The 25599-nt window shown below is 38.5% G+C and overlaps 1 protein-coding gene across 1 annotated transcript in view; it reads left to right on the top strand.

The window, feature by feature from the left end:
* LOC124172633 (zinc finger protein 37-like) overlaps positions 1-24880 on the top strand; it is a 46660-nt gene extending 21780 nt beyond the window's left edge. Inside the window, exons 4-7 of the mRNA XM_046552082.1 lie at positions 3372-3503; positions 9422-9553; positions 19018-19090; positions 22830-24880. Coding sequence (XP_046408038.1) covers positions 3372-3503; positions 9422-9553; positions 19018-19090; positions 22830-24340 — 1848 coding nt within the window. The 3' untranslated portion in view covers positions 24341-24880. The remainder of the gene's footprint in view (positions 1-3371; positions 3504-9421; positions 9554-19017; positions 19091-22829) is intronic.
* The last annotated feature ends 719 nt before the right edge of the window (positions 24881-25599 follow it).

Raw genomic sequence — 25599 nt, 5'->3', positions numbered from 1 at the left:
TTTAAAAATCTAAAAGCGTGAAATACGTACTCCAGGAGTATTAATCTTTCAATTTAGGCAATAAAAAAGTAATAGGGAACCACCCTATCGACAGATTAAAAAAAAAAGATATTTCAATCGTGTTTCAAGGCCGAGCTACATACAAACACTGTCCACACATTTATCTGTACAGGTATATTCAAAGTGGGGGATCAGATTGGTGTGGTGGCTAGAGTGTTGGCTTCCCACCCGGCGGACTGGGGTTCAAATCTCGGTAGTGGCAGAGAATTTTCAGACTCTGCCCGATGCCTGCTCGAGTGTTGTGTGGAGGACATTTCAAGTGCAACACTCCGTCCGTCAGATGGGACATTAAGCCGTGGTCCCCTTGGCGCCTTTCGTTAAGAGCAGGCTAATGCCCACGTCCATTTTCTCACCACCCTTCCTTACCCATCCTTCCCTCATGACGCAAATGACCTCAGCTGTCGGTCACCTCTACCAAATATCATATAATACCAATATTCTTTTTGGGGTGCATGGGTGGTATGCGGGTTGCCTGTACAGATATCTTTTGTGAATTCACGCCCTCTGGGAAAACAAACATTAAATCAGCATATTGATGGCTAAGTTCTAACAACACGTACCTCAAAAATATAACTTTTCACTCGAAGCAAATACTATTTATTTATTTTACGCTAAAATTAAGAACCAAAAACTCATAAAATTGAAAAAGAAGCATTCATTTTGCCAACTGAAAGTTGTTTTTTTTTTGCTTGAATTTCATTTCGTAGTGTCATTACACTTTTTTTAAGATACCTGTGTCTAAACCAACCAAATGTTGAGATACGTACGCCCACCCACCGTACGTACGTACGTACGTGGGTTTCTCTCCACCCTTCCTTACCCATCCTTCCCTCATGAGGTAAATGACCTCAGTTGTCGGTTGCCTCCTCCAAATACCTTACCTATATTCGATGTGCAATTATTATTGGTGCCTTGTGCTATGATGACACATTGATCTTGAGCCTGTGATTGGAAGACGGCAAACAAAGTGTTCGTTAACCCTGGCAAAAAATTGGAATTCTTTACTTCTCTACCATACTGCTCCCTCCATTTTGCCACTCACAACCTTAAGCTTCACCAACATTTTTGTATTGATAGGTGATGTCATGAGAGAGAGAGCACTTCCATTGCTGCGTTTGCATTCGCAGTGTCTGTCGTGGTTGATAAATTTTTATTTAACGTGAGGTCGGTGATTGTTAGGTCATCAATATTTCTGCCTAAAATGGCTTATCAACAGACCGTGAATTTGATGATATTTATACCGTGAAAACCAGGAAAAAGCCATGAATATTGTAATATAGTTAGTGAGAACACTGTCAAATGTTAACATGCAGAGTAGAGCTGTGTCGTTCATTACCAAATCTCATTTACCATTTGTTTTCAATTACCATTTTTTTGTTTTTCATTTACCATTTGTTTTTGGGAAGAGAACCTTAACCCTTTTAGTGCCAGCCTTTTTTACCTGGTATACGCGAAGAATGCCCGGGCTTTTTTGATGAATTTGCACTATTTTACTTAAAATTTTATAACAATTCTATTATGAATGTGTTTAAGCTATGTTTTTATTTAAACTTCTAATACTTTCATCATTCATTAAAAAATTAACCTATGTTGTTATCTCTTCTTTACAACTTGGGAAAAATATTTAATTTTTAAATTAATTTAAATACACCCGGCCGTTAGATCGGCCCGTGGCATTCTTTGCACATACCCCTCAGGCCGATAGATCGGTTAATGAGAGGAGAGCGGGTGACAAACACTTGTTCATTCATGAGAATATTCATATCACTCTGTACAATTTCGAATTTCTCTAAAACATCAAGTCTTGTGCCCTTACTTTCGAAGTGTAGAATTTCTGTTTGAAAATGACAACAACCGCCTCTTTTCCTGCGTCTCTTTGCTCCTCTCCATTTCTAATGACACGCAGCCTCTCATTTAACCTAGCCCCCCTTTTTTACTCTTCTCGACCCCCCTTCGCATTTTCTATGGTTCTTACCACATGTCGTTATTTTACAGTTATGACTAGGTCCTTCCAACGTGCGCTCCCCACATCCCGTGGTTGTTTCTTTTGCCACTGTCTCCACTCTGTACCCCTGTTCCCACCCCCGTCTTCAAAGATGTGAAATCCTCCCCAACCCCTTTTCTCAAGAGTATGAAGGTTATTTTCAAATGTTTTGCAGTGTCATTTACTAGACAATGGCTCAGTGAGCCGAAATGCATTATATGCAGTAAAAAAAATTTGTGGAAAAGTGCTTCGATCTTTTTTTCAAATTACCAATTCTCTCAAAATTAAGTGTACATTGTATTGACTGGAATGGGTGAGTTCTGCTACACTGAGCACTCAACTTGGCTCACTGAGCTAGTGACCACTCTGATGTTGCGGCACTGAGCAATCCCCATTCTAGCATTTTAATGAAAGCATAAAAACTCAGTGCTCACTTCCAGGATGCATTCTGAATCACATATCAGTGCATTATGCCAACATTGCGAAAAGCATCACGGCAATGATGCACTGATGCCTATGCAAAGTTCGAGAATGCCTTGATGAGAGGCATGCGAGAAAATTCTGCTGTACAAAATACCCGCGTGGTCAGTTGCCGGAAGATAGCTCGGGTGAAGTGGCGATACATTGATTTATGAACCAAGACAATGCAAATTGACTTCCAGGGCTCCCAACGGTAGAGTCAGGTTTTGTGGCATGAATACGCAGGCCAGGCATATGACTGTTGCCAAGTGCATTCAATTGTGAACTACGATTTTTCACGCGAGCATTGAAAAAATTATGTACTAAGGCAGTAGTAAGAATGTGACACACAGGGAAATATGGCAATAAATTAATTGTAAAACTGGATTTTTTAAAATTTGAGTCATGGTAAATTCATGAAATATATTTCATTTTAGATGCGGAAGTAGCAATGCGGTTGAGTATTTCTGTCTCCGTGGATGGGAGCTAAGTTAGTGGAAATATTTCCATAGCTGATAGCATAGAAATAGCAACATTATCACAACTTAATCATTTGTTGATTAATTTTAGTGGTAGGGTTGAGTCCACAACTTTATGACCCATAAATTCACAAGGTTTGCCCATTAATGTTATTCCTCCTCCTTAGTAAGGCTCTCATTAGATTAAATGAGAAGGAAGGATTAATTTAGTGGATTAATCTTGTTTGTTGATTAAGTTATTCTACTTTCTACAAACAGGCCAGAAACATTCATCAGGGATTATTTATTTTCTACAGATGCTCTGCAATTCATGTTTTGGTTGTGATCACTTTTTCTTCTTGCTCCAATCAATGAAAATCTGTATAATTATGTGTTTGTCCTTCCTTTAGAGGGACTCAGGAACATGCCAGTCCTCTTCAATTAAAGAAGAACGGATCAGCGATGATGAAGAAGGATATGATCACATTGATTGCACTGATGGCACCAAAAGTGAACTCATGTCTCTAACCTCTGCTAATCAGGTAGTGTACCATATGAATTATTTATTGTAAACTGAACTTTAATGGCATGTGAACTTTGTCACCAAATTCAGTTAGCAATCAAGGTTGCTAACTGAATTCCCAGAGCTCTCCATCACTCTCCTCTGCATGCTAATCTATTCATATATACAATCTTCTTCTCTTTTAAATAATTACAGTGGAACCTCGTTAAAGCAAGTATGGGCTATAACGACACCCCCGCTATTACAAGAGATAGCCGATGCACCGTCCATTGACCCTATAATAAGCGTGTTGAAAAATTCGTGTAATACGAGACCCTTTCCGTGTTAGCTCTCGCCATAGCGTGGGTTTCACCACCGGAAGACTTTCATCAAGACTCCTTAACCTCTGTAATTGCTGGAAATCTGTTAGAAATGAAGTTAATGGAGTGCTCAGTCTCAAATTTATGTGGTAAACTGTCGTTCGATAAATATAATGATTGACGAAACAATGCTTTGTAAGATTTTTATTCAGTGCGGCGCTTATAAATTGTTTAAATAGTTAGTCGTTATTTGAGTAAGGAAATTTAGTGATGCAAAAAAACATCACCTTTCGCCTGGATTTATGCTTACATTTATCGGATAGATGTTTATCTGTCGCCGCACCACTCCTGTTCCTGTATATCTGTTCGCAACAGGTATATTGGCTTTTATTTGCTCCACCCCTGGTAAAGCGACAATTCGCTATAGCGAGTGTTTATTAGTGTACCATGGGGTGTTGTTATATCGAGGTTGCACTGTAATAACATGGTCTATGAAACACACTTAGGACCACTCTTAGCCCTTCTTTCACTCTACCTGTACTTCGGGGATACTTTTTATTCTGCTGACTTATCTCATTAAGTCACTGATTGAGTCATCTTCTCCTTAAGAATTTTGAAGACTATTGGAGCTATGTCCCAAACTTTGAAGACCTCTCTTTTCTCCAACTCTTCTTATCACATCCTCATTACTTACTCATTCGATCAAATTGAATTTCAACATTCTTTAGTAGCACTTACTTTCAATGCTTTCACTCTTGACTTCTCTTCAGCAGTTATTTCTTGTTTCATTCATCTATGTTAACTTGGCTTCCCTTTACTTAGCTAATTAGTCTGACTCATAAGTTATGATGCACAGAAATTCTCCTATGTACCTTATGAGGTAATTAGTTGTATAAGATTCAGTTTTTTAGGCAAACTAATGAGGCTCTAAAGAAATACGGGCCATTTAACTTGTGTGTAGTTCCTGAATGTAACTGTACCTCCATAGACTAACTGTACCTCCTAAGACTACTTATTCATAGTGCATACATGGGCGTACCCAGCGAGGGACAGGGGAGGGGGGGTCAGTTGCCCCCCTTGAAGCAAAATCACAAAAGTCTTTAAGCAAAATCAGTACTGGATTGAAATGAAAGCATTCAAAAAATTTTATTTAAGCTCACGAAAGATGATATGTATCAGTATAAGATATTTAACTAAAATATAACTACTTTTTCAAGGAAATAAGCTCATAAACTATGTCACAACTTGGTTTGCCCCCCTAGACCATGGCTTGCTCCCCCCTAATTATGATCCTGGGTACGCCCTTCAGTGCATACGTAGTAAAATGAACCTTCAATTTTCCTGTTGAACTTGTACTACTTCTGTGTGTGAAGAGTCCATCTGCAGATTTAGTTGATAAATGTCCTATTTTGATATGTTCCAAGCAAAAATCAAAGAACTATCTTTTTCTCAACCCTTTCCTGATGGTGCCTACAATTGGAAAACGTTTTCTGTGCTACGAGTAGCATGAGAATATTTTAAACCTCATTGTACGGAGCTCTTTTTTGGGTTGGAGTTACCCTGGTATTTTTGTCCTCCAGATTTGGGACACAGTTCAATGGGGCGTACTTCCCTCACCCCAGCCACTGAACTACACCCTTATCATGGCACGAATCCACAGTCAACTTATCGCCTCACCAGAGTTTTCTTTTTCAACAAAACATTGTACAGTACACTCCCGATTTTCCGGGCTAATGATGGGGAAAGACGGCACGAATAATCGAAAAACACAAATAATCCAAACTTTCACTTAAATGTCTTGTAATGTTCTTAATTTATGTCAAACAAACTATATTTTTATTAATTCAGTTACACCCATGTCTCGTATAGTGCAAGGGATGCATTCCTTGGGGTCTTTGCGCTATACGAATTTGAGTTATATGAGAGCGTTTTAACATTGGGAAGATAGGGATGCGTTCCTGGTAGCATAGGTCTTGGGTAGTGAATTTCCTCTGAAACATCTATATTCCCATAAAAAGCCTTAGAAAACATTATTTATATAAATGTTTATAGTTTAAAACATCTTTAAAGAGAGTATGCACGCATTCAAAGAATTTTATTCACGTTAAAAAAAATTCTTACGTGCTTTTGAAATTCCCTCTTGTCGTGCGGGTGGGCTAACATCTGCTATCTCAGGGGATCGTAATGCGTTGCTGGCAGCTGACGATTTTTCAAACTAGTCTAAAAACAACTATTGTGTCACCCAGGCCCTTTTATCGCTCATCGAAATGACAGGAAAATGCTCCTTTGAATGCCATTTCATAGCTAGCGGAGTTTATGAATGATAAATAATTTTAATTTGAAGTCCTCCGAGTCATTAGCAGCTACGTGAAACAGTCTTTAAATGCCTTGAAACCTGACCCAGGTTTTCCTTCCCTGAAAATGAATGAACGAGAATGCATTCTTTTCCAAAAGAATATAGTCTCGTCAACACTAAAAGCTAGTTGAGGGGGAAAGGAGCCACTTTCAATCACAGCTTGGAGTTCATCAGAAAATATTGTGGTACCTGCGCTATCAACACTTGCAGATTCACCTAATATCGCCGCACTGAAAATACCTGCTTGCCGTTTAAATTCTGGAACCAACCGGATCTTTCACTAAATGTCTCGGAGCGATTACCACTCTCGTCTTTTTGTACTGATTCACTATGAACTTTCCATATTTGTAGACCGCTTGGTTGAAGTTGGTGCGGCTGAGGTCACTGATGTTTTAACTTCGTCTTTATTCAGAATAAGGCATTGTGCGTTTAAACTTCCGTGCAATATCGCTTTCACGCTCTCCATTTTCAAAGCAATTGGTCTCTCTCAATTCCTCTTCTAGTTTTATGGTTTTTCTTGATAAATTCTTGATTTTTCTACACGCATTTTCTATTTGTTGCCATATTTTCTTGGTTTTTAGTCTGTATGGCTCTATCTAAATCACCTGTACTGCTGAACTGTATTCCTGAGACGCAGAAGGCGTAGGACTGCGGGGAGGGAACGAAGCCATTGTGTTTGAGACTCTATAGCGGACCCTTTATGTGTTGATGCTATTCATGCGCAACTCGGCCACTGCTCCATTTCTCCCCCGTGAATACCGATGACCTTGAAGGCTTTAGCGTAGACCCTCTAACTGGAAGTCAATCGCCCAATTACCTGTGACGGCAAAAATAGGTCTCAACCGTATTGCTTTTAAAAATCTCATTTTCACCAGCCCAACTCTTAATTAACGATCTAAATTATTTATTATCATTCTGTTAAGGAGACCAGATAAATTACTTTGGTAGGCCGGCTATCTGGACCCAATGACGAGTAATACTTTTGGCCATTGTGGAGCAATGGATTTCCATTAATATATAAACAAAAAGGAAGATGTGAGGCAAGCAATAATATTAATATGCGTAAAATGATAGAAATTTCGTGTGTACTTAGCGCAAGTTCACGTTTTATCACGAGAGCGTTTAAGATTTTTGATTAGGCTATACTGCATTGCAATGTTTCCCCGAGGAACGAATTTGCACTATATCGAAATTGCGCTGTATCGAAATTGCGCTAATCGAAATTGCGCCATACGAGACATGGGTGTATTCTGTTAATTTAGAGTTCTTCCTGGACTCATTGAGAGTTTTTTTCGCCTGTCCGCGATCTTTTTAACGGCGATAACAAGGTTTTACTCGTATTATTATGGCTCCATATAAGAACTGGTTACGAAAACCACCCATACGTGGCTGTGTGATCACGGATACAGAAAAGTGGTTTGCATGAATGCTTCGAAACCACTGATCAACATTGGAAAATACACAATCAGGCACGACGTCATATTGTTGCATCTAGCACAAGTTGCCTGGCTTGCAACTGCTGCAGGATCTGTGATCATGGAGCGCAATTGCGTACTGTGAGGCTTGGAGAACAGGAGCACGGAGTGAATGCAGCTAGCGAGCAATCGCTTCCATTTTACGAAGGGGATTCTAATGGAAATAATATGCCCTGTGTATTGTAGCAATAATGCAGTAGTTCCGATGATTTTGTTTCTGATTTTATTAGTTTTATAAAAATGGCAGGAAAAATTGAGTGAGAGTGATACTCGTGCACAGATAATCCGCAAAATGGGAATGCGGCGGTCGGGTAATCGGGAGTCTGCTGTATTTGATTTTTAGTTATTGACTCTTCTAAAAGAATTACTATCATTTTTTTAAGCATTGTGAAATTTTGAATGGATTTGTAGTGTTAATAAAACAAATTTAATAGTCATAAGGCTATTAGTCCGTGAGTCCACTATTTTTAACACTAGAATTTCATTTAAAATTGCTGACATGCAGAACAAAACAAAGAATTTATTTCAAAGTTCCAAAAAAATTGTAGTGTGCGACAAAATAATTCATTGCAAAACCATTGATAATGTAACCAATGCATAACGGATTTCTGTGGTCGGGATGATCATAAATGAGTGGAAGGGTCGGGGTTTATTGCACGGGGAGTGGCTAAGCTGGTTCTAAGGCCGGGCCTGAATGCACTCAACAATTTCTACCTCAGCGGTCACTTCCCTCGTGTCAGCCAGAGCCGAAGTCTGCTCGTTTGCATTGAAAAATCCGCGGTAGCTACACCCAACATCGGGTGTAATGGGTTTGAAAATTCCCTTTGGCTCCAACTTATGTCCGGCACAAAAGGGTTAATTGATGGAGCACTATGTAGTTCTGCTACTATGTGAATGTAATAAATTATGGCAATTTTTTCTTTTAATTTGATGTTAATCAATGTGTTTCAATTGCTAGGCTATTCTTATATATGCTGCCCAGGGAACTATAATCTTATGGAAGAGTACCATCTCTTTGTTATTTACTCAGGATGTCCTTTCATTACAATTTGCCTCTGGTGGTTATTTTTAATTGCCAAAATTGATGTTAATTAACTAAAGTGTAATCGGAAATACATCAAATTTATCCCCAACATTTAACATATTTATTTTCTGTAAATCTGCTCATGAGCACTGAAATCTCATGCTTAGTGCTCCCCACTCATACTCTTTCAACAAATAAGATGGTATCTTGAGGTTGACATCTCCAGAAACTAATGCTCCGAGGATCACCGCCTCCATTTGCACTGATTTTGTCATGGGCTGGTGCAAGATGCATTAGGAATGTAGCCATGATAGCCCAGTGGCAGGCTTGGGACCCAAATTTTAAATATAAACAAAATTTTGCAACATCTTACTTGAGGCAGCTTGGGTAAAGTACAGTGGCACCGACTGCATGGAACCCTATGGGGCCCAAGCCCCCTCAAAATTTCTTTATGGGCGTGAGGGAAAAATGTGTCAGGCTTGTCAATTTTCCCCAGTGTTCAGATATCGATATTCGAGTGATCAGGGCTCTAATGTTGATCATATGACTCTTCTAAAATGCTTAAAAAACTTAAAACTCACTACTTATAAAATTTTCGGGGGCAGGATCCCCAATTTGGGCCCACCCAACATTTTTCATTAGTCAGCATCCCTGGTATAGTATGTAGATTTAGATGAAGGATGTAGAAAAAAAACAAACTTTTTTTCTGTGGAAAATTCAATGACAGATCTCCATGTTTTTTTACCCTGTCATTAATAATACTGATTGTGGGTTCCTGTACAGACTCAGGCCTCGACTGCTTCCCAAGACGAAGAGGTGGGTGCTGTTGGCACAGGATCCATCATATCAGACCACAACTGCATGCTGGTGGTGCCCAAAAAGGAACCATCTCCTGAGGAGAAAGATGATGTTAAGGTTTGCCTGAAATTCTTGTTCTCTGATTATATTATTGAATGTAGGTGACGTTACAATTAGTGAAAATTTTGACTTTCAAGTTTCATAAATGGTAGAATTTGTACCTTTTACTAGGGTTCTCAAGTCACCACAATAGGGTAGTTTCCTTCGTCAAAGAGAAAGAAAGGCATTGATTGCGATTCGTTACCCACCATTAGTGCATTCGAAATCAACAAATTATTTGGTTTTAGAAATCCCAGTTTAGACGCATGTGAATGGTCAATTTTTAACCTCATTTGAACAAGGCCAGATTGGTGCACATGCGATGCCACTCCACGTGACTTCACAGGTACCTAGTTTCTATACGAGTAGATAGCAGTTTTACATCGTCTGAGATTCCCAATGCATGCACGAGGCACATAGCTCAGGGAAACATCTCTTAATAATCATCCATTAAAATTGCCTAAGGTCAGAAAGTTTCCTTCGTTTGATATGGTATAAATAATCCTTATTTAAGCCAAGCGCTACCTGCTAGCAGCTAACATAGCAGCGCTCATAGCCTTGCACCAAGGTGGCCTCACACTAGGGTGTCCCAAAAAAACCGAAAGTTTGAAAGTTGAGGGGGCATTTCCATTTTCCTATGCGAATGCATGAAAAAATATCCCATAAAAATTTTCAGCTCAATCGGACAATATCTGACGCTGCCGAAACGCATTCAAAGTTTGAATTTTTTAGTTTTCCAAATTTCATGCAATGTTGCCTAGCTCTAAGGGTCTTGGGGGATTTAAAATTAGAAACCTCTGAAAGAAAATGCTCCCTTATTATTATACTGTCACAATGCGGATACAAATGCACTGTGAACAACAAGCAATATGAAAAACCAGGGTTTTTTGCCACTTTTTTCATTCATTTTCCTATGTCGCTTAACAACTAGTAACAGAAGTTGCCTCTGAGCCTCATCATTTATCAATCTTTTCTTGACTAGAAAATATTTTATCAATTGAACTCCTCTCTCTGTAGTACCACTAACAACCTTTAGGTGTTGAACTATAGATTGGCCCTTCTGATAGTCTACGTCACTTTTCCATGTGCACGGATCTCGCAACTAAAATATCGGCAAAATACCAATAACTTTGAAAAACTTCACAAAATTTTTCGAAGTGAAGTCAGCCAGAGTCAGCTCACTAATAGGTCGATTAGGCGGAAGAGTAGCCCAAGGTGCGTCATCATCAGACCCCTCATTGTCTCTGATTGCTTCCGCAATGTCTCTTTTCTCGTCGTCAGAAACCATTTCATGGAAGAGGGCCATACAATTCAAGTTTTCGAAAGTTTTAACCATAGATGGTTACAAAACTTGGCCATAGCTGCTGCGTAGTGAGGGTCTTTCTTCACACCAAGGACTTTGAGTAGCTTAAGATCCATTCTCGGAGCGCTCACTGCCACGGGACAGGTGCACCAATGTTTCATAAATGCAATTGCAATGAAGCAACACAATTTGAATAAATTGTCACTGTCATGTGTCGACAAATGCAATTGCTTGCCAAACATCCACATTTTAAAAGCGTAGAGCACCTTATTCATCCACCGTGATTTGTCAGTTGGGCCTGGGGGGCGAACCACATACCTCTCTTTCTTGAGAACCACACCACCAAACCACACTATACACGACTCCAAAAATTCTTTGTAGTCGTCTCGAGGATGGTGGTTCTAAAATAATATGGGGCATAATTTTAAATACTAATCCTGAGGATGGACTTTAAATCACCCTGAACATCCTGACATTTACCATATACCAATCTGCAGCTGAAGAATACAAAATTTGATAATGTCATCTAAATTTGAAATATCCTTCAAACAGCCTCTTATCTTCTTCATTGCTTGGAAGTAATTTCCCATCCCAGTGCACTGCTAAAGGAACTCGAGGGTGAAAGTCTTGCTTGATAAGCCTTACTGTCTTGGTCCTTTTATTCACTCTCATTCTATGTAGATGAGATTTGGAAGATACTAAATGGATTTCATTCCCTTTAAAACCCAATGAAGATGCTGTCGCATTGGGGACAGCCTGGACTATCATAGACCCAGCGGCAGAGGACGTCTGAGTCCGATGTAGGGAAGCAGTCACAAGGCTGTCGGACATTATACTTACTCTACGGTGCTTTCCGGACCTTGTCAGTATTTCAAATTCTGTAAAAGTAACAAAATGTTATTTCTCCCATTCTTCCGCCATATTGGTCACCCTTCCTGCACCCGGAAAAAATTACCTTCTTCCGAATCCGACGAGCTCGTCGTGCTCTCCGCAGACATTGTCGAACGAGGTCCACTTTCTCATCCAATATTTCCTTTTCTTTCTCGTGCCGCTTTTTTCCTTAAAAAATCCTCTTCTTGAAGTCTCTTACAATTTTATAAACGCTTACACCACTTTATATCAATACCCGCCATATATCCTTTTCAATCAGTTTTCATAGATATTTAAAACAACTTGTCCTCCTCCACAGTAATGTTTGAAAGGGCGTCTTTGCAGCCGATGTCAAACAGACGGTCGAGCACTTTGCTGAATTCCTCTCTTGCGGACACTGACTTCTCACTATTTTATTTTTGTCTTTCCCAAGGGCACGGTAGTTCTCGTAAGCTGTCAGGAGCTTCTCGAACCTCCTGCGTAGGAATATTAGACTTTCCCCACACAACAAGTAACTCTTTGATTGCAATCCTTGCTGCATCTGCCGCTGACATCGATCCTGGAGAACAGTGTAGGTTGTAAAAGAAAACTTTGATAACTTCACGAAGCGTTGGGAGTTTACCATTGCCGGGCAAATGTTTGGACTCATTACCCACCAACCACACACTTCGCATAACCGGCATACTCTTCGACTTCACGCTCATTCGGGCCACCGCCAAAACAGCCTCGACCTCGAAACACATGACAATACCTCACGTTCTCAGTTGGCACAACACTAGCCTCCACAAGTGACTGATAGACTAAGCCGGGATACTTTTAATATAAACAGAGCAATGTTCCGAAAGCGCATAACTCGAATCTCAACGCAACAAGGCGGGGCAATATGCACTCGACTGGCGCCTGGCAGCTGCAACGGTGAGCGGGACTTGTAAGCACACCGAGTTGTGGCTATGAAGATCATTTTGACTCAAGTGTTGCTGTCAACGACTATAGAGCTAGAGGAGATGGTTTGAACTTAAAATTGGTTGTTTTTTTAACACTCGAGCCTCCTGCAGGGTAGGCAACATTGCATGAAATTTTTGAAAACTAAAAACTTCAAACTTTGAATGTGTTTCGGCAGGGTCAAATATTGTCTGATTGAGCTGAAAATTTTTATGAGATGTTTTTTCATGCATTCGCACAGGAAAATGGAAATGCCCCCACAACTTTCAAACTTTCTGTTTTTTTTGGGACACCCTAGCCTCACACGGCAGCAGCCGGAACCAGAGTGATGTCACAAGGGCTTTTCCTAGCATTCATACTATGCCGTCATATTTTTGCTTGCTTGAAAATTTTCACTTTTCATTTGATCGGGAAAAATAGATATCTTCATTTAAAAATCTAAGAGCGTGAAATACGTTCTTCAGGAGTAACAATCTTGTGATTTAGGCAACAATAAAATAAACCCATGCCTTGCTTTGCACAAGGGATGCGTTCCTTGGGGTCTTTACACTATTCCAATTTGCGTTTCATGATTGGGTTTTAGCATGGGGAAGATAGGGGTGTGCTCCCGATAGCGTAGGTTTTGGATATTGAATTTCCTTTTATCCATTTATTCCTATTTATAGTCTTAGAAGACATTACAGTAGACTCTCCTTAATACGAACACCGTTATTATGAAGATCTCGTTATTATGAAGCAAGTCGTGGGTCCCGATGAAAAGCCATATCCAAACGATAGTAAAAGAAACGTTAATGCGAAATTTTCATTTTTATGAAATTACGGACCTCAGTCCCGGCAGCTATAAAATGAACTTTATTACGAAGTTCCACGCATAAGCTACGGGATTTAGTTGGATATCCACTACGCTAAGTTATAATAATCGCTCCGCATTTAAGTTCTCGTTTACTGTGCCCAAGAGCGTCAACTATGGTTCTTTCTTTGGTGTACACGCAACGTCATATAATAAGTTTCATTCCTACTGAGCCATGGTGACCCACTCGTGACCACTCGTAAATTGGACGAACTGTTAGTGCTACGATATCAGGTGAATCTGCAAGCGCTGATAGCATATTTGGTGCAACATTTTCTAATGAACTCCAATCAGTGATTGAGAGTGGCTCCTTCCCCCTCAACTACAGTTTAATGTTGACTAGACGGAATTGTTTTGGAAGAGAATGCAACGTCATTTATTCATTTTCTGGGAAGAAAACCTGAGTTAGGTTTCAAGGCATTTAAAGTAGGGATGAGTCGATTCCAAATGTCGATTCTCGATTCCACCGATTCTCGGGCACGGAATCGAGAATCGATCGCCTAAAGTCGATTCCGATTCCATCGATTCCAGGAAGATAAATGTTTTGAGCCTAGACGATAAGCTTGGGGCATAAAGGCCGCTACACACCTAAGCGGCCACGGTGTCAGCCTTGCCCGCGCGGAGGATACGCCCGGCACGCGGGTGCTGCGACTAGCATACCTAAGCGGCCTCGGAAACATGAAAATGTCGGCAAAAGCGACAAATCGACGAACCCTGAAATGGCGCGTGTTCATGAGCTCTCAGAGAAAAAAAAATTGGAAACCACGGGATCGGGAAGCAATGCATGCGTTTTCCGTTCTTTCATTAATCGCTGGTCACGGCAAATCAAATTATTGCGATTATGAATCACATTCGGAGAATTCATCTGGACCACCAGTTTTTTTTATGTTACTTTTTTTAGACTAACACGCGTCTGCGTCAATAATAAAAAAATTAGACACATTCGCGTTTGTATAGCCCAGTTTCATCAACCCTTGAGAAAGTTGATACTTGCTTGGCATAAGCCGCCGCGGTCTCCGGGCGGACTCGACAGGTTGCGTTCGGCCGCCACCACGCACCCGCCAGGCTGCTCTGGTATGTATGGACGCAATGAACGCTACATCATTATTTAGCCACCGTGGCCAAACGAGAATATAGCCACTGCGACTATTGTTATTTTTAGGGATGGTCAGATCGGATACTTCGGATCCAAATATTCGCGGATATTGCCCTTCATCGGATACATCGGATCCAAAGTCGCGGAAGACATTGGATCTGGATCCGAAATTTTAAATATTAACTTCAGTGAATGCAATGCCCCATCAGAGTGGAAAGAGTGGACCGATTCTATCTTCGAAGGCGCCGTCGTATGCGATTCTTGTCCTACTCATGAACCGTTTTGTTTGAAAGCTCTCGCAGAGGTTACGAGTAGAATTTCAGCTGTGGCCAGGAATTTTGTTAAGGGGGGGTCCAAAACCAGGGGGGGAAATTTTTAAACAGCAGGGTACAAAGGAGAGGGTTTCAAACTAATTTTAACACCCTTCATAATAGAAAAAAAACTTCATTTTTCAAAGATTCATTTTTTTTCATTTTTGTAAATCCATGATTTTTAAATATTTTGTTTCCTTTTATGAGGGAAAGTAGTTGTGTTTTTATATTTTGGGGGGTCCTCTCGCTACGCCACTGGTCAGTGGTTCATCCTAAGATTTTTCCTATTTTCATTTCCAAACCCAAACATATCAGTTTAGGCCCTGAGTATGTAAAGATGTTTTTAAAAAACAACTTGAAAGCCCATAAAATAATTTATAATTTATAAAAATATTAAAATATGTATGAAAATCTAAAAAGCATTCCATTTATTGCATGTACCCAGGATAAACTTGAATAATGACTCTGTTTAATGGCAGGAATTTGAAAATGCATTTGGATTAGAAAATATCCGATTCGAAAGATCTGGTTCCAAAAATCCTGGATCTGTCCATCCCTAGTTATTTTATTCCATTCAATTCTTAAATTTTAATAACAGCAATGCTACAGATAAATCAAAATCCCACAGATGTTAGAAGGAATAAGAATCGATGGAATCGGAATCGAGAATCAGGAATCGATTTTAAGGAATCGGAATTGGAATCGGAATCGAAAAAAAGTGGAATCGACTCATCCCTAATTTAAAGACCATTTCAATTTGCTTCTTATGGTACTAATGCCCCGGGGGACTTCAAATAAAAGCCAGTTATGATTATTCATTCATAAAATCGGGCTTTTAGGCGTTGATGCTTTCCATATGCAACTGGGTCTCGGCTCACTGATGACCTCGAATGCTGGATGGTTGGACCCTTTATGCGGTAGTCAATTCGCCTGACAACCTATGGCAGCAAAAATGACATCTCAAACCATATTGCTTAAAAAAACTCAATTTCACTAGCTCCAAACTTAATTAATGATCTAAATTAACTGATGTTATTTAGTAAAGGGGATGAGAATAAATTACTTTGGTATGTCAGCTGTCCGGAGGCATGACAAGTAAATACACCAAGGATGAAGTTTGCCATGAAAATATATTTGGCTTTACCAGGATATAAACCAGGATATACCAATTGTTGTTCAGGCCTGTAAGCCAATTACACCACATTTTCTCAGAGCTAGCTTTGGTATGGGTTTTACCAAACAAGGTGTTGACATCTTAAGTCCTCACTGTGGAGGTAGCTCACATGTCGGAGGTCATACTTACTAAGCCACTGTCAGAGTCGGTGTCAAATACAACAGAGGGATTGGGGGGGTTCGGACCTCCCCATCTGCGAAAATATAAAAATGCAATTATTATCCTTCATAAAAGAAAACAAAATATTGAAAAATCATGAATTTACAATATATTTCTTTAACAATTGACGTTCCTCCTGATTATCCGGGATAATGATGGGGAGGGGCGGCACGAATAATTGGAAAATACGGGTAACCCAAACTTTCACTTCAATGTCTTATGATGGTCATAATTTACGTAAAACAAACAATATATTAATATTTATGCAGTTATTCTGTTATTCAAGAGTGCTTCCTGGACTGAGTGAGAGCTTTCTTTGCCAGTTCGCAATCTTTTTAGCGGCGATAATATGGTTGTTCTTGTATTATTAATGATCCATGTAAGGCCTGGTTTCATAAACCACACTGTCATGGCTGTGTGATCACTGGTGATCAAAATGGTTTCCGTTGTACCTTTGTTTCTTTCAGAATCTGAATTGGTCTTCATTCAGGAACTCCTCTGCTTCCTGATCTATTTTCCAGTTGATAATTCCAGTTGATATTTTTGATTGTTTCATGGATTTAAGAGAACATAAGGTAGCCTCCAAATTTTTTATTACTTCAATGTTAAAGATACAGGTACAGATTCAAGGTTATTACTTTCCAGTTTTTGTTTGTATCTTTTATTGTGTCCTAAAATTAGGAGATCAGGTATTCTTAACCTAATTTTGTTGAAAGTGTTCTATTTTGACCTATTTTAAAAAAATCGGACAGCGTTAATGTATCATGTTAGATAAAAATTTGCGTGCATATGGACAGTGTTGCTGAAATATTTTTTGAAGCATTAGTGTCATGTATGGGTCCACTTGCAATAAGGTATGCAGGGTATTCATTGACCAGGAAAATGGGGAATTTTGTGTGAATTCATAGTCCTGGGATTATGCATGAATTATTTATGAATTTTTGACCTGGAATCTCAAAAACTTCTATTTCAAATTCATTTCACATGAAATTTTTGTCAGTTCAGCACCTATTACATTTGCCTAAAATGTGTTTGTGGTAATTTTAAGTGTCTTAGGAGAATTTTTACTGCCACAACGAAATGTGGAATGTCAGAGAAGACAACAGAATGAAAATATCTAGCACTTGACTTGAGCAAGATTCAAAAACACAAAGAATTGAATGCCAGGTAATGTCAACATCAACTTATCAGGTCGAAGCAGTGTCTATTCTTGCATTGAAGAAATTGAAATTTCGAATACAATATGCACCATTCTATTCCTTGTCTATGTAAATAAAAAGAATTAATATTATTTTACACTTTCAAGACAGCAGAGTTCTTGCCTTAGCATGACGGCTGTTTTGAGCCCCGAGGAATGCTTCCCTCCCCTCTGTATGGAGCACTTTTGCTGGACCTTTGTTAAGAAAGGTCTCACGGATAATCGCACACTCTCAGCTCTAACCTTTTTCAACCCTTCCTAGTGGGGACTCTGCATTATCTTGGACTCTGAGTGTAGTTGGGCTCCCTCCTTTCGTGGTTTATAATCCTACAAGTGGGATTGGTTTTGCGGTCAATCATGCTATGTTTATAAGCATTAGCTCTATGGATAATTGTTGCTTGAACGTAAATTCTAATGCGAAATGAAAAGGAGACTTTGTTGATTTCCACTAATTTATTTTGTCTGTAAGACATGTTTTGAACCAAAGAGGTCATTATCAAATCTTAATAATCTAATCTAATATATGTAATAGTAATCTAATATATGCCATAATAATCTAAAATATGTAGACAGAATCAAGAGACTTGATTCTGTCTACATATTTTATTGATATAGAATTCAGGGTTCAAGAAATTTAGATTTAAGCATATCCTACCTCATAAAATTACCATTTTGGATGAATTTGTATTTTTTTTGATGAATTTGTATTAAAATTTTTCTATTGACCGATTCAATTGAATATTTTAAATAGGGCTTTTTCTTTCTCTGTCGTGCCAGCGGCATTAACCGTGCAGTCAGATTGTATCACTATGAACTACTGTTACATCCGTAACCAACGTATGTGCAGGTGATGGTTGAAGACCACTTGAGTTCAGACCTTGGTTAAAACTTACGTTGTGTTAACAATTGATCCATAGTTTATGTTGTATTTCAAATAAGTTTGGTTTCTTCTTCTTTTTCCTTGAGTCAAAAAAGATGATGTATTGTTTTGTCTTAACTTTTATGCACTCTTTACCTTGTTGACTGTTGTGTGTTACTTTTCAAAACATTGTTTTTTCCAATATTTTGCCATTACTTTTTCTGGCTAGGTAATTCTGTCCTTCAATAGGTTTTCAAGATTTTTGGTTCATATTGCTTCTGTGCATAGTGCTGAATCCTCTGTGGAGAAATGAAAATACTAACTATAACATTCCTACTGGTATTAAGTTTTAATCAATGGTTGGAATATTTTGTTTATGATATCATTTGGTATCATGAAATAAATTTTAAAATGATGATATCAAGGGCTGAGTAATAACAGGTATTGTTGTTATTCCAAATATTGCTACAATGCAGACGTAAAATATGTCTGAGGCTGCTGCTCTTTCAGAAGAAATGAGAAAATTTTGAGTACTCTCAGTGTGTTTAAGAAAGTTGTATTTTGTAAAAATGTAGATTTGAGGAAACTTAAATTTTGATGAAATATGGTTTCAAATTTTGATGAAATATGGTTTGTAGAATCAGTGAGAGTTAATTATCTGCTAAAATAGTGCTAATGTCCGGGTCCGTTTATGATTTCTTCAATGTTACTTACTTTCAGCAAGCTTTTGGTGAGAATGGGGATTCAATTGAGAATTTTGCAATGACCCCTGTGTCTACAATGGCAGCGTCAGGTGAGTGCTCTCAAGGTCCATTGAATAACCGTACATAGTGGGCTAGTTGCAACTGATTGTGAAGGATGAAGCACCTATTGATGCTAGGGCATACCCAGGATTATAACTAGGGGGGGCAAGTCAAGTTGTGACATTAGTTTATGAGATTATTTCCTTTAAAAAGTTTAATTTTAGTTACATATCATATACTAATGCATACGATTTTTCATGGGTTTAATGAAACTTCGTTGAATACTTTCTTTTCAATTCAATATTGATTTTTCTTAAAGACTTTTGCAATTTTTGCTTCTAGGGTGGGGGCCCCTGCCCACCCCCCCCCCACCTGCCCCTCGCTGGGTATGCCTATCATGCTGATGGCAGCATTCTTAGAAAATTTAAGCTTAGATTTTGGTTCATTTTTAATTAATTGGAAAATTAGAATGAAACTTTGTAATGTGCACTTTCTTATTTATTTTTTTTCATGAGCTTGGCCACTGTGCTTTGATAGTCCCAACTGTAAATTGTGGATGGAGACTCCTAGAAATGGAGAATAATGGGCATATGATATGGAATTGAGAAATAATCTTGGGAAAATAAATCAAGGTGACCGAGAAACATAACAACTCAAATTCAATACCACATGTCAGCAGTTTGCTATTATTGTTCTGAATAACAATGATATCGTACTGAGCTTGATTGTATTGAACAATGATATTGTACTATTTTTTGTACTGAGCTCAGGGGGTCTATTCTCTAACTCGAAGCTCCTGATCTGGTAGCTTCGAACTAGCTACCAGAATTAGCTACCAAACATATTCCCTAAATGGAAGTAGCTAACTCAGACCAAGAATTTCTGGGAGCTTTCTCAGACCGGATATGGGGTATGAGAAACATTTCGTGCGAACTCAGTTTTACTTTTAGGACCAATGAAATCACTCGTTTCTTTGTGTTGCCTGCGGGAAAGTCATAATGTAGTCGTTCTCGGCTGACCTTTTCTTCTAGTGGAAATTAATGTGCTTTGTAAATTAAGAAATGCTGAGTGCCTTAAGCTTTCATTATTATAGAAATATGTAGAAATAATTATATAAGGCTATGCGACATTTACATCGATTCAATAGTTTCGATTGATGTAGCAGTTTATGCCACGAATGATAATCATAACCAGTAGGTCATGTAAATATAGTGAAGAGAAAATGTTAGTGAACATCAAACGCATAAAACCAATGCAATGACATTGTCGTTCTTATTCCCGAGAACTTTTCACTCATCGCTCCTTATGCTTCTGCTCATTTGATACAAAAATTTTGATGACCAACTGTTCCTGTGCAGAGATTGTTCCTTCTTGCACTGCGAAAGAATATCGCAATTACATGTGTATACGATAAGTATTGTGTGTATATGATAAGTACATATAATTTTGGGAATATCTTCAACAGAGTTAATGGGAAGGTGGAGAAAATTATGTTTGAAAGTTACGTCATTTCGCTCAGATTGGCGTTAGCAATCATTTTAGGCTCACAATAAGCTTCAAACGATATTTACACACAACTCTACTGTCATTCCGTTCTCACGACGGCTAAATTAATATTTAATGGTTTTATGAATCAGTATTACATCCCACCACCAACCTTGCAGTATTGCAAGCGAGGGCGATTCATTGTAACTTGACCATCATTATGATAAACCAACCTACATAGTTCCTTCTCTCAATATTAAAGTCATATTATATAATTGTTTCTGTGATGACTTTCTCCGTGGACTTCGGGAATATCCATGGCTACACTTTTTCAAATTTCAGAACAAATACACAGCCCTAACTACCGGCACTGAAATTAAATGCATATATAATGCCAAAGACACAAATGAAAGCAGAATGAGATCATGAACTCATTCATTCATTGGAGGAGCAAGAAATTTATTAATAACTATCATGAAACACCTTACATTGAATTATAACACAATATTATCCATCTCTACACGGTCTGCATCTATGTCACACTTAACTCTCTTCACACAATCATTTCACAACAAAGATTGTAGCTGAAAATGCACGGGAAAGTTAATCATAAATGTATAGACACTTGCAAAAATAAAAGATCCATCTCTGTGCAGTGGGTACATTAGCATTGGTAATGATTTCAACGCATCACTTTGTACCAGCACTACAACACACTATCTCTCGCAACATCAATAATAATCACTACTGTATCCAAGTTTTGTCTTCTCCCTAGTAATGACTTCATGCAAAATAAGATTTCAGTGAAATAAAATGATTAAAAGCAACATTTTTCTTCTCCAAATAATGAAATCAGCTAGTAAACGCAATCAATAGTTCACTCCGAAACTTACATGTTTAGTCACGAAATTTATCACTCATTCCCACTACTTTGTTAAGAATACAATAGTTGAAGGCTTCAAATAATTTACCCAGCATTCCCGACCTCATTAAAGAAAAAAATTACGGAAGACAACAAAAACAGTCAACACTTTTCCTATTTACCACTCCATCGCTAGCCGGGCCAAGAAAGATACTGATGGGATAAAACAAAAGATTAGCAACATGCGCCGCTTGGTTAACGGCGGTTCATATGAATTCTGTATTTATTTTGATGGTAGCTAGCTGAAGCACGGGGTCCCGAGGGCGCACTTCGTGAAGCTACCGTGGTAGCTAGTTTGAAGCTACGGAATTAGCTTCACAGCCCATAGAGGATAAGGGTTGGAGCCTAATATGCTACCAGTAGCTTCTGCTAGCTCCTTTGCCGGAGCTTCAGCATTAGAGAATACAAGTGGGAGCAAGTAGCTTAATTAACCCTAATACGGGGAAACATTTTTCTGACGTAATCGGGCAAGGTGAGTCCAATTGGCTCTTTTAACATATGCTTTTAATTTAAACTATTTAACAGTGAAAAATATTACTTTTCACATCAATTTGTACATTTTGTGCACTATAAAATCATTTAACATAAAATTGATTATTTTTTGTTTAACAAAATTTTTACATTACTTATTAATTTCATACATAGTCAAACAGCGAGTACCGTACACTCTAATGACTAATTCTTTCTGTTTTCACGACATAAAACACGAAATATTTATCGTTACATGTACATAGTGATAATTTTACATTATTTTGACATTTAAAACCAAATATTTGTAAAATGCACATTACTTTTTACATTTCGTGCAAGCAGACTCACATTGCCCGGATTAGTGGGAATTCAGGGGAAAAATTTTTTTTAATTAACTTTAATTCGGAAAGAAGTTTGAATTACTCTTAGTTATAGGAAATACACAATTAGAAGAAGTAAAATATTTACATGCTGACATTTCAATAACATAATAAAATTCTCAAAAATGTGATGCGATGAGTCCATGAGACTCATTTTCCCTGTATTAGGGTTAAACATCTCTCCACATGAAAACTACCGCACTTCAAGTTAGAGAATAGACCCCCAGATTTTGAGCTTCACTACTGGTGGTTAAACTACATATGGAGAAAACTCCTTTCACCTCTTAAGTTTTGCATACCTAATTGATGGCAGTAAAGTAAATAATTCAGGTGACGTTAAACTAAATTTATTTTTTTGGGTGATCTTGTGCTTTTTTGTGTATTGGGTCGATTGGAACAATTCCCTTATTATTTATCAAATGTCTTTGGCTGTCTTTAAAGCACTTTTTATTATATGAGAAAAATATTATTTGAGTAATTCATAAATTTGATGTTGGACAGTGATAATTATAATGCAAAATTCTTTTCTAGGGATCTCAGAACCTCAGAGAGTGCATCTGCAAACAGCATCAACTTCATATCTGCTGGGAGAAGGAAATGTAAGGATTGATTCCAGCGATGACTGCATTGGTTTATCTGCCTCCTTGTCACTCATTGAATCCAAGACTCGAACATCCAATGCAGGGGAAGTAACAAATGTGATTGACAAGGACTTAGAAAATTTTTGTTCTCCTCCTACTGGCAAGATAACATCTGGCTCAATTCCAAATGATAGACAGTGTTATTCGAAATGCATTCCAGCATCTAAAATCAATGGAGATGTAGCAACAATTGCTGTTATGGGGGGTATAGATGATACCCCAAAAATCATAGATAGCCTTGGGCTAACCACAATAAGTCAAAACAGAGAAGGTGGCCTAGAGACTGCCACACAATACAAAGAAGAGTTAAATAGTTGCTCAATTGACAGTTCCGGGAAAAGTTGCATGTCAAAAGAAAATTCATATCTATGCTTCAATTGCAGAGCAGGATTCAACACAAAAAATGAGCTCTCCAAACACCTCCAAATTCATTCAGGCAAAAACACTTTGGACGGTGATGAGAAATCTTTAATGGGTAAAGATGAGTGTCTCAAAACTCCTGTATCGAATGAGGAATGTAGTAAGTCTGGCAAGCCTTCTACCTCCAAGAAAAGAAGCAGGCTAAGGCAAAACAAAGTTGGGCTTCTTAAGGAAATATCTGGGGGAATAAAGGAGAAGAAAAACGTGAGACAGAGGAGGAGAAGTTTTGTTGTAAATGGGAAACCACGTGTGCAAAATTTGTCCCAGAAGTCCTCCTCTGCAAATAGAAACCTTCCTAATCAGAGAAGTTCGAGCACGAAAAAGAAAACTCACTCCGGCCCAATTTACCCCAATACTTATGGTCAACATATCCTCGGCGAAGAAAAAAGTTACGCATGCAGCGTGTGTGGCAAATGTTTCTCTAAAAAATACAGTCTCGACTACCACATGCGTGGACATACAGGAGAGAAACCATTTTCGTGCAGCATTTGCGGCAGACGGTTTACTTTCCGATATAATCTCTCCACCCACATTCGCACGCACACCAAGGAAAAACCTTATAAATGCGGCGTGTGCTGCAAGCTCTTCTCTCACAGCTCTGCATTCACCACACACAAGCGGACTCACTCGGGAGAAAAACCCTATTCATGTAGTATTTGCTGCAAGCCTTTTGTTGTGAGGAGCACGCTCAACATTCACATGAGAACACACACTGGAGATAAGCCACACACGTGCAGTGTTTGCTGCAAGCCCTTCAGCGATCCTAGCAACCTCAGAAAGCATATGCGCACTCATACAGGTGAGAAACCTTATTCATGCAGTATCTGCAACAAGTATTTCTCTCAGAAGGGTCAAATCACCAAACACATGCAAACTCACGCAACAGGTAAACCGTATTCATGCACCGTCTGCCTCAAGCCCATTGCTTACAGGCATAACCTCGCCAAACACATGCGTATGCACACAGGCGAGAAACTTTAGTCATGCAAAATTTACTTCCTGTCTTAATTACTGTATTTGTCTGAATATAGTCCCCCCTTTTCCAAAAAAGGTCTTTGCTTATAGGTATAACCTCGTCAAACACATGGGTATGCACACAGGCGAGAAACATTAGTCATGCAAAATTTACTTCCTATCTTAATTACTGTATTTTTCTGAATATAGTCCCCCCCTTTTCCAAAAAACAGCTTTGCTTATAGGTATAACCTTGCCAAACACACAGGTAAGAATCGTTAGTCTTGCAAAATTTACTTCCTGTTTCAATTACTGTATTTGTCTGAATTTAGTCCCCAACTTTTTCCAAAAATGCCCATGGTAAAATAAAGGGGGGACTAGAATCAAACCCATTTTTTAGTTTGGCTTCTCGGCACGTCCCTTCCCCTTTCTTTTTCCTTGGCGTCCCCAGACTCCCATTTTCCTCCACTTCCTTTGCTTTTTCCTGCAGCACGATCGGTTTTCTCTTGCTTTCATTGTACCTTATGCCCGCGAGAAATCTCTGTCGCATAAGGGACCATGAATTAGAGGAAATACCTCCATATTGTACCTTATGCCCGCGAGAAATCTCTGTCGCATAAGGGACCATGAATTAGAGGAAATACCTCCATAATATAAGGCACAAATATATAAAATTGAATAATCGGATATTGGCACTGCCTTCTCCAATTTTTCATTATTCATTTATTATTTCTCCTCTTTACAGGAATTTGGATAATACTGTAGTAAAACAAGAAAAGCAAACAATTGAAAAGCACCATACTCATTCTATAAAACTGCTGCATGAGCATTCGCGCTTGCGTTTCTTCAAATCTTCAGGGAAGCATATTTCCCTTAAGTTTTTTAAAAATTTCCCTTAAAAATGCCCATGGTAAAAGTAAAGGGGGGACTATATTTTAACCCATTTTTTTTTATTTTTTCCTGAAACTCAAACCTCAAAATTAGGGGGGGAATATATTCAGAAGGGAACGCAAATATTTGGAGAAATACGGTAATAGTCTTTCACCTTGAGTTGTAACTTTGACTGTCAAATGCATGAGTACACAGTATGATTTTATTCATGTAGTGTATGCCCTGAGGATTTGAGCCAGATAGGCCACCAATACGAGCATGATTATTTAAATAATTGACAGGTTAATTATCATTAATGTTAATTCAGTTGTAATTTAGCTTCAAGCAAATCTGAATTGAGGAGTCTTATACTTATTTATTGCTTATATAATGAGTAATTAATAATGAAGTACCAA

This window comes from Ischnura elegans (assembly GCF_921293095.1).
Source record: "Ischnura elegans chromosome 13 unlocalized genomic scaffold, ioIscEleg1.1 SUPER_13_unloc_2, whole genome shotgun sequence".
Lineage (NCBI taxonomy): Eukaryota > Metazoa > Arthropoda > Insecta > Odonata > Coenagrionidae > Ischnura > Ischnura elegans.
The sequence above is the reverse complement of the archived record's forward strand: the minus strand, read 5'-3'. Positions and strand labels throughout refer to the sequence as shown.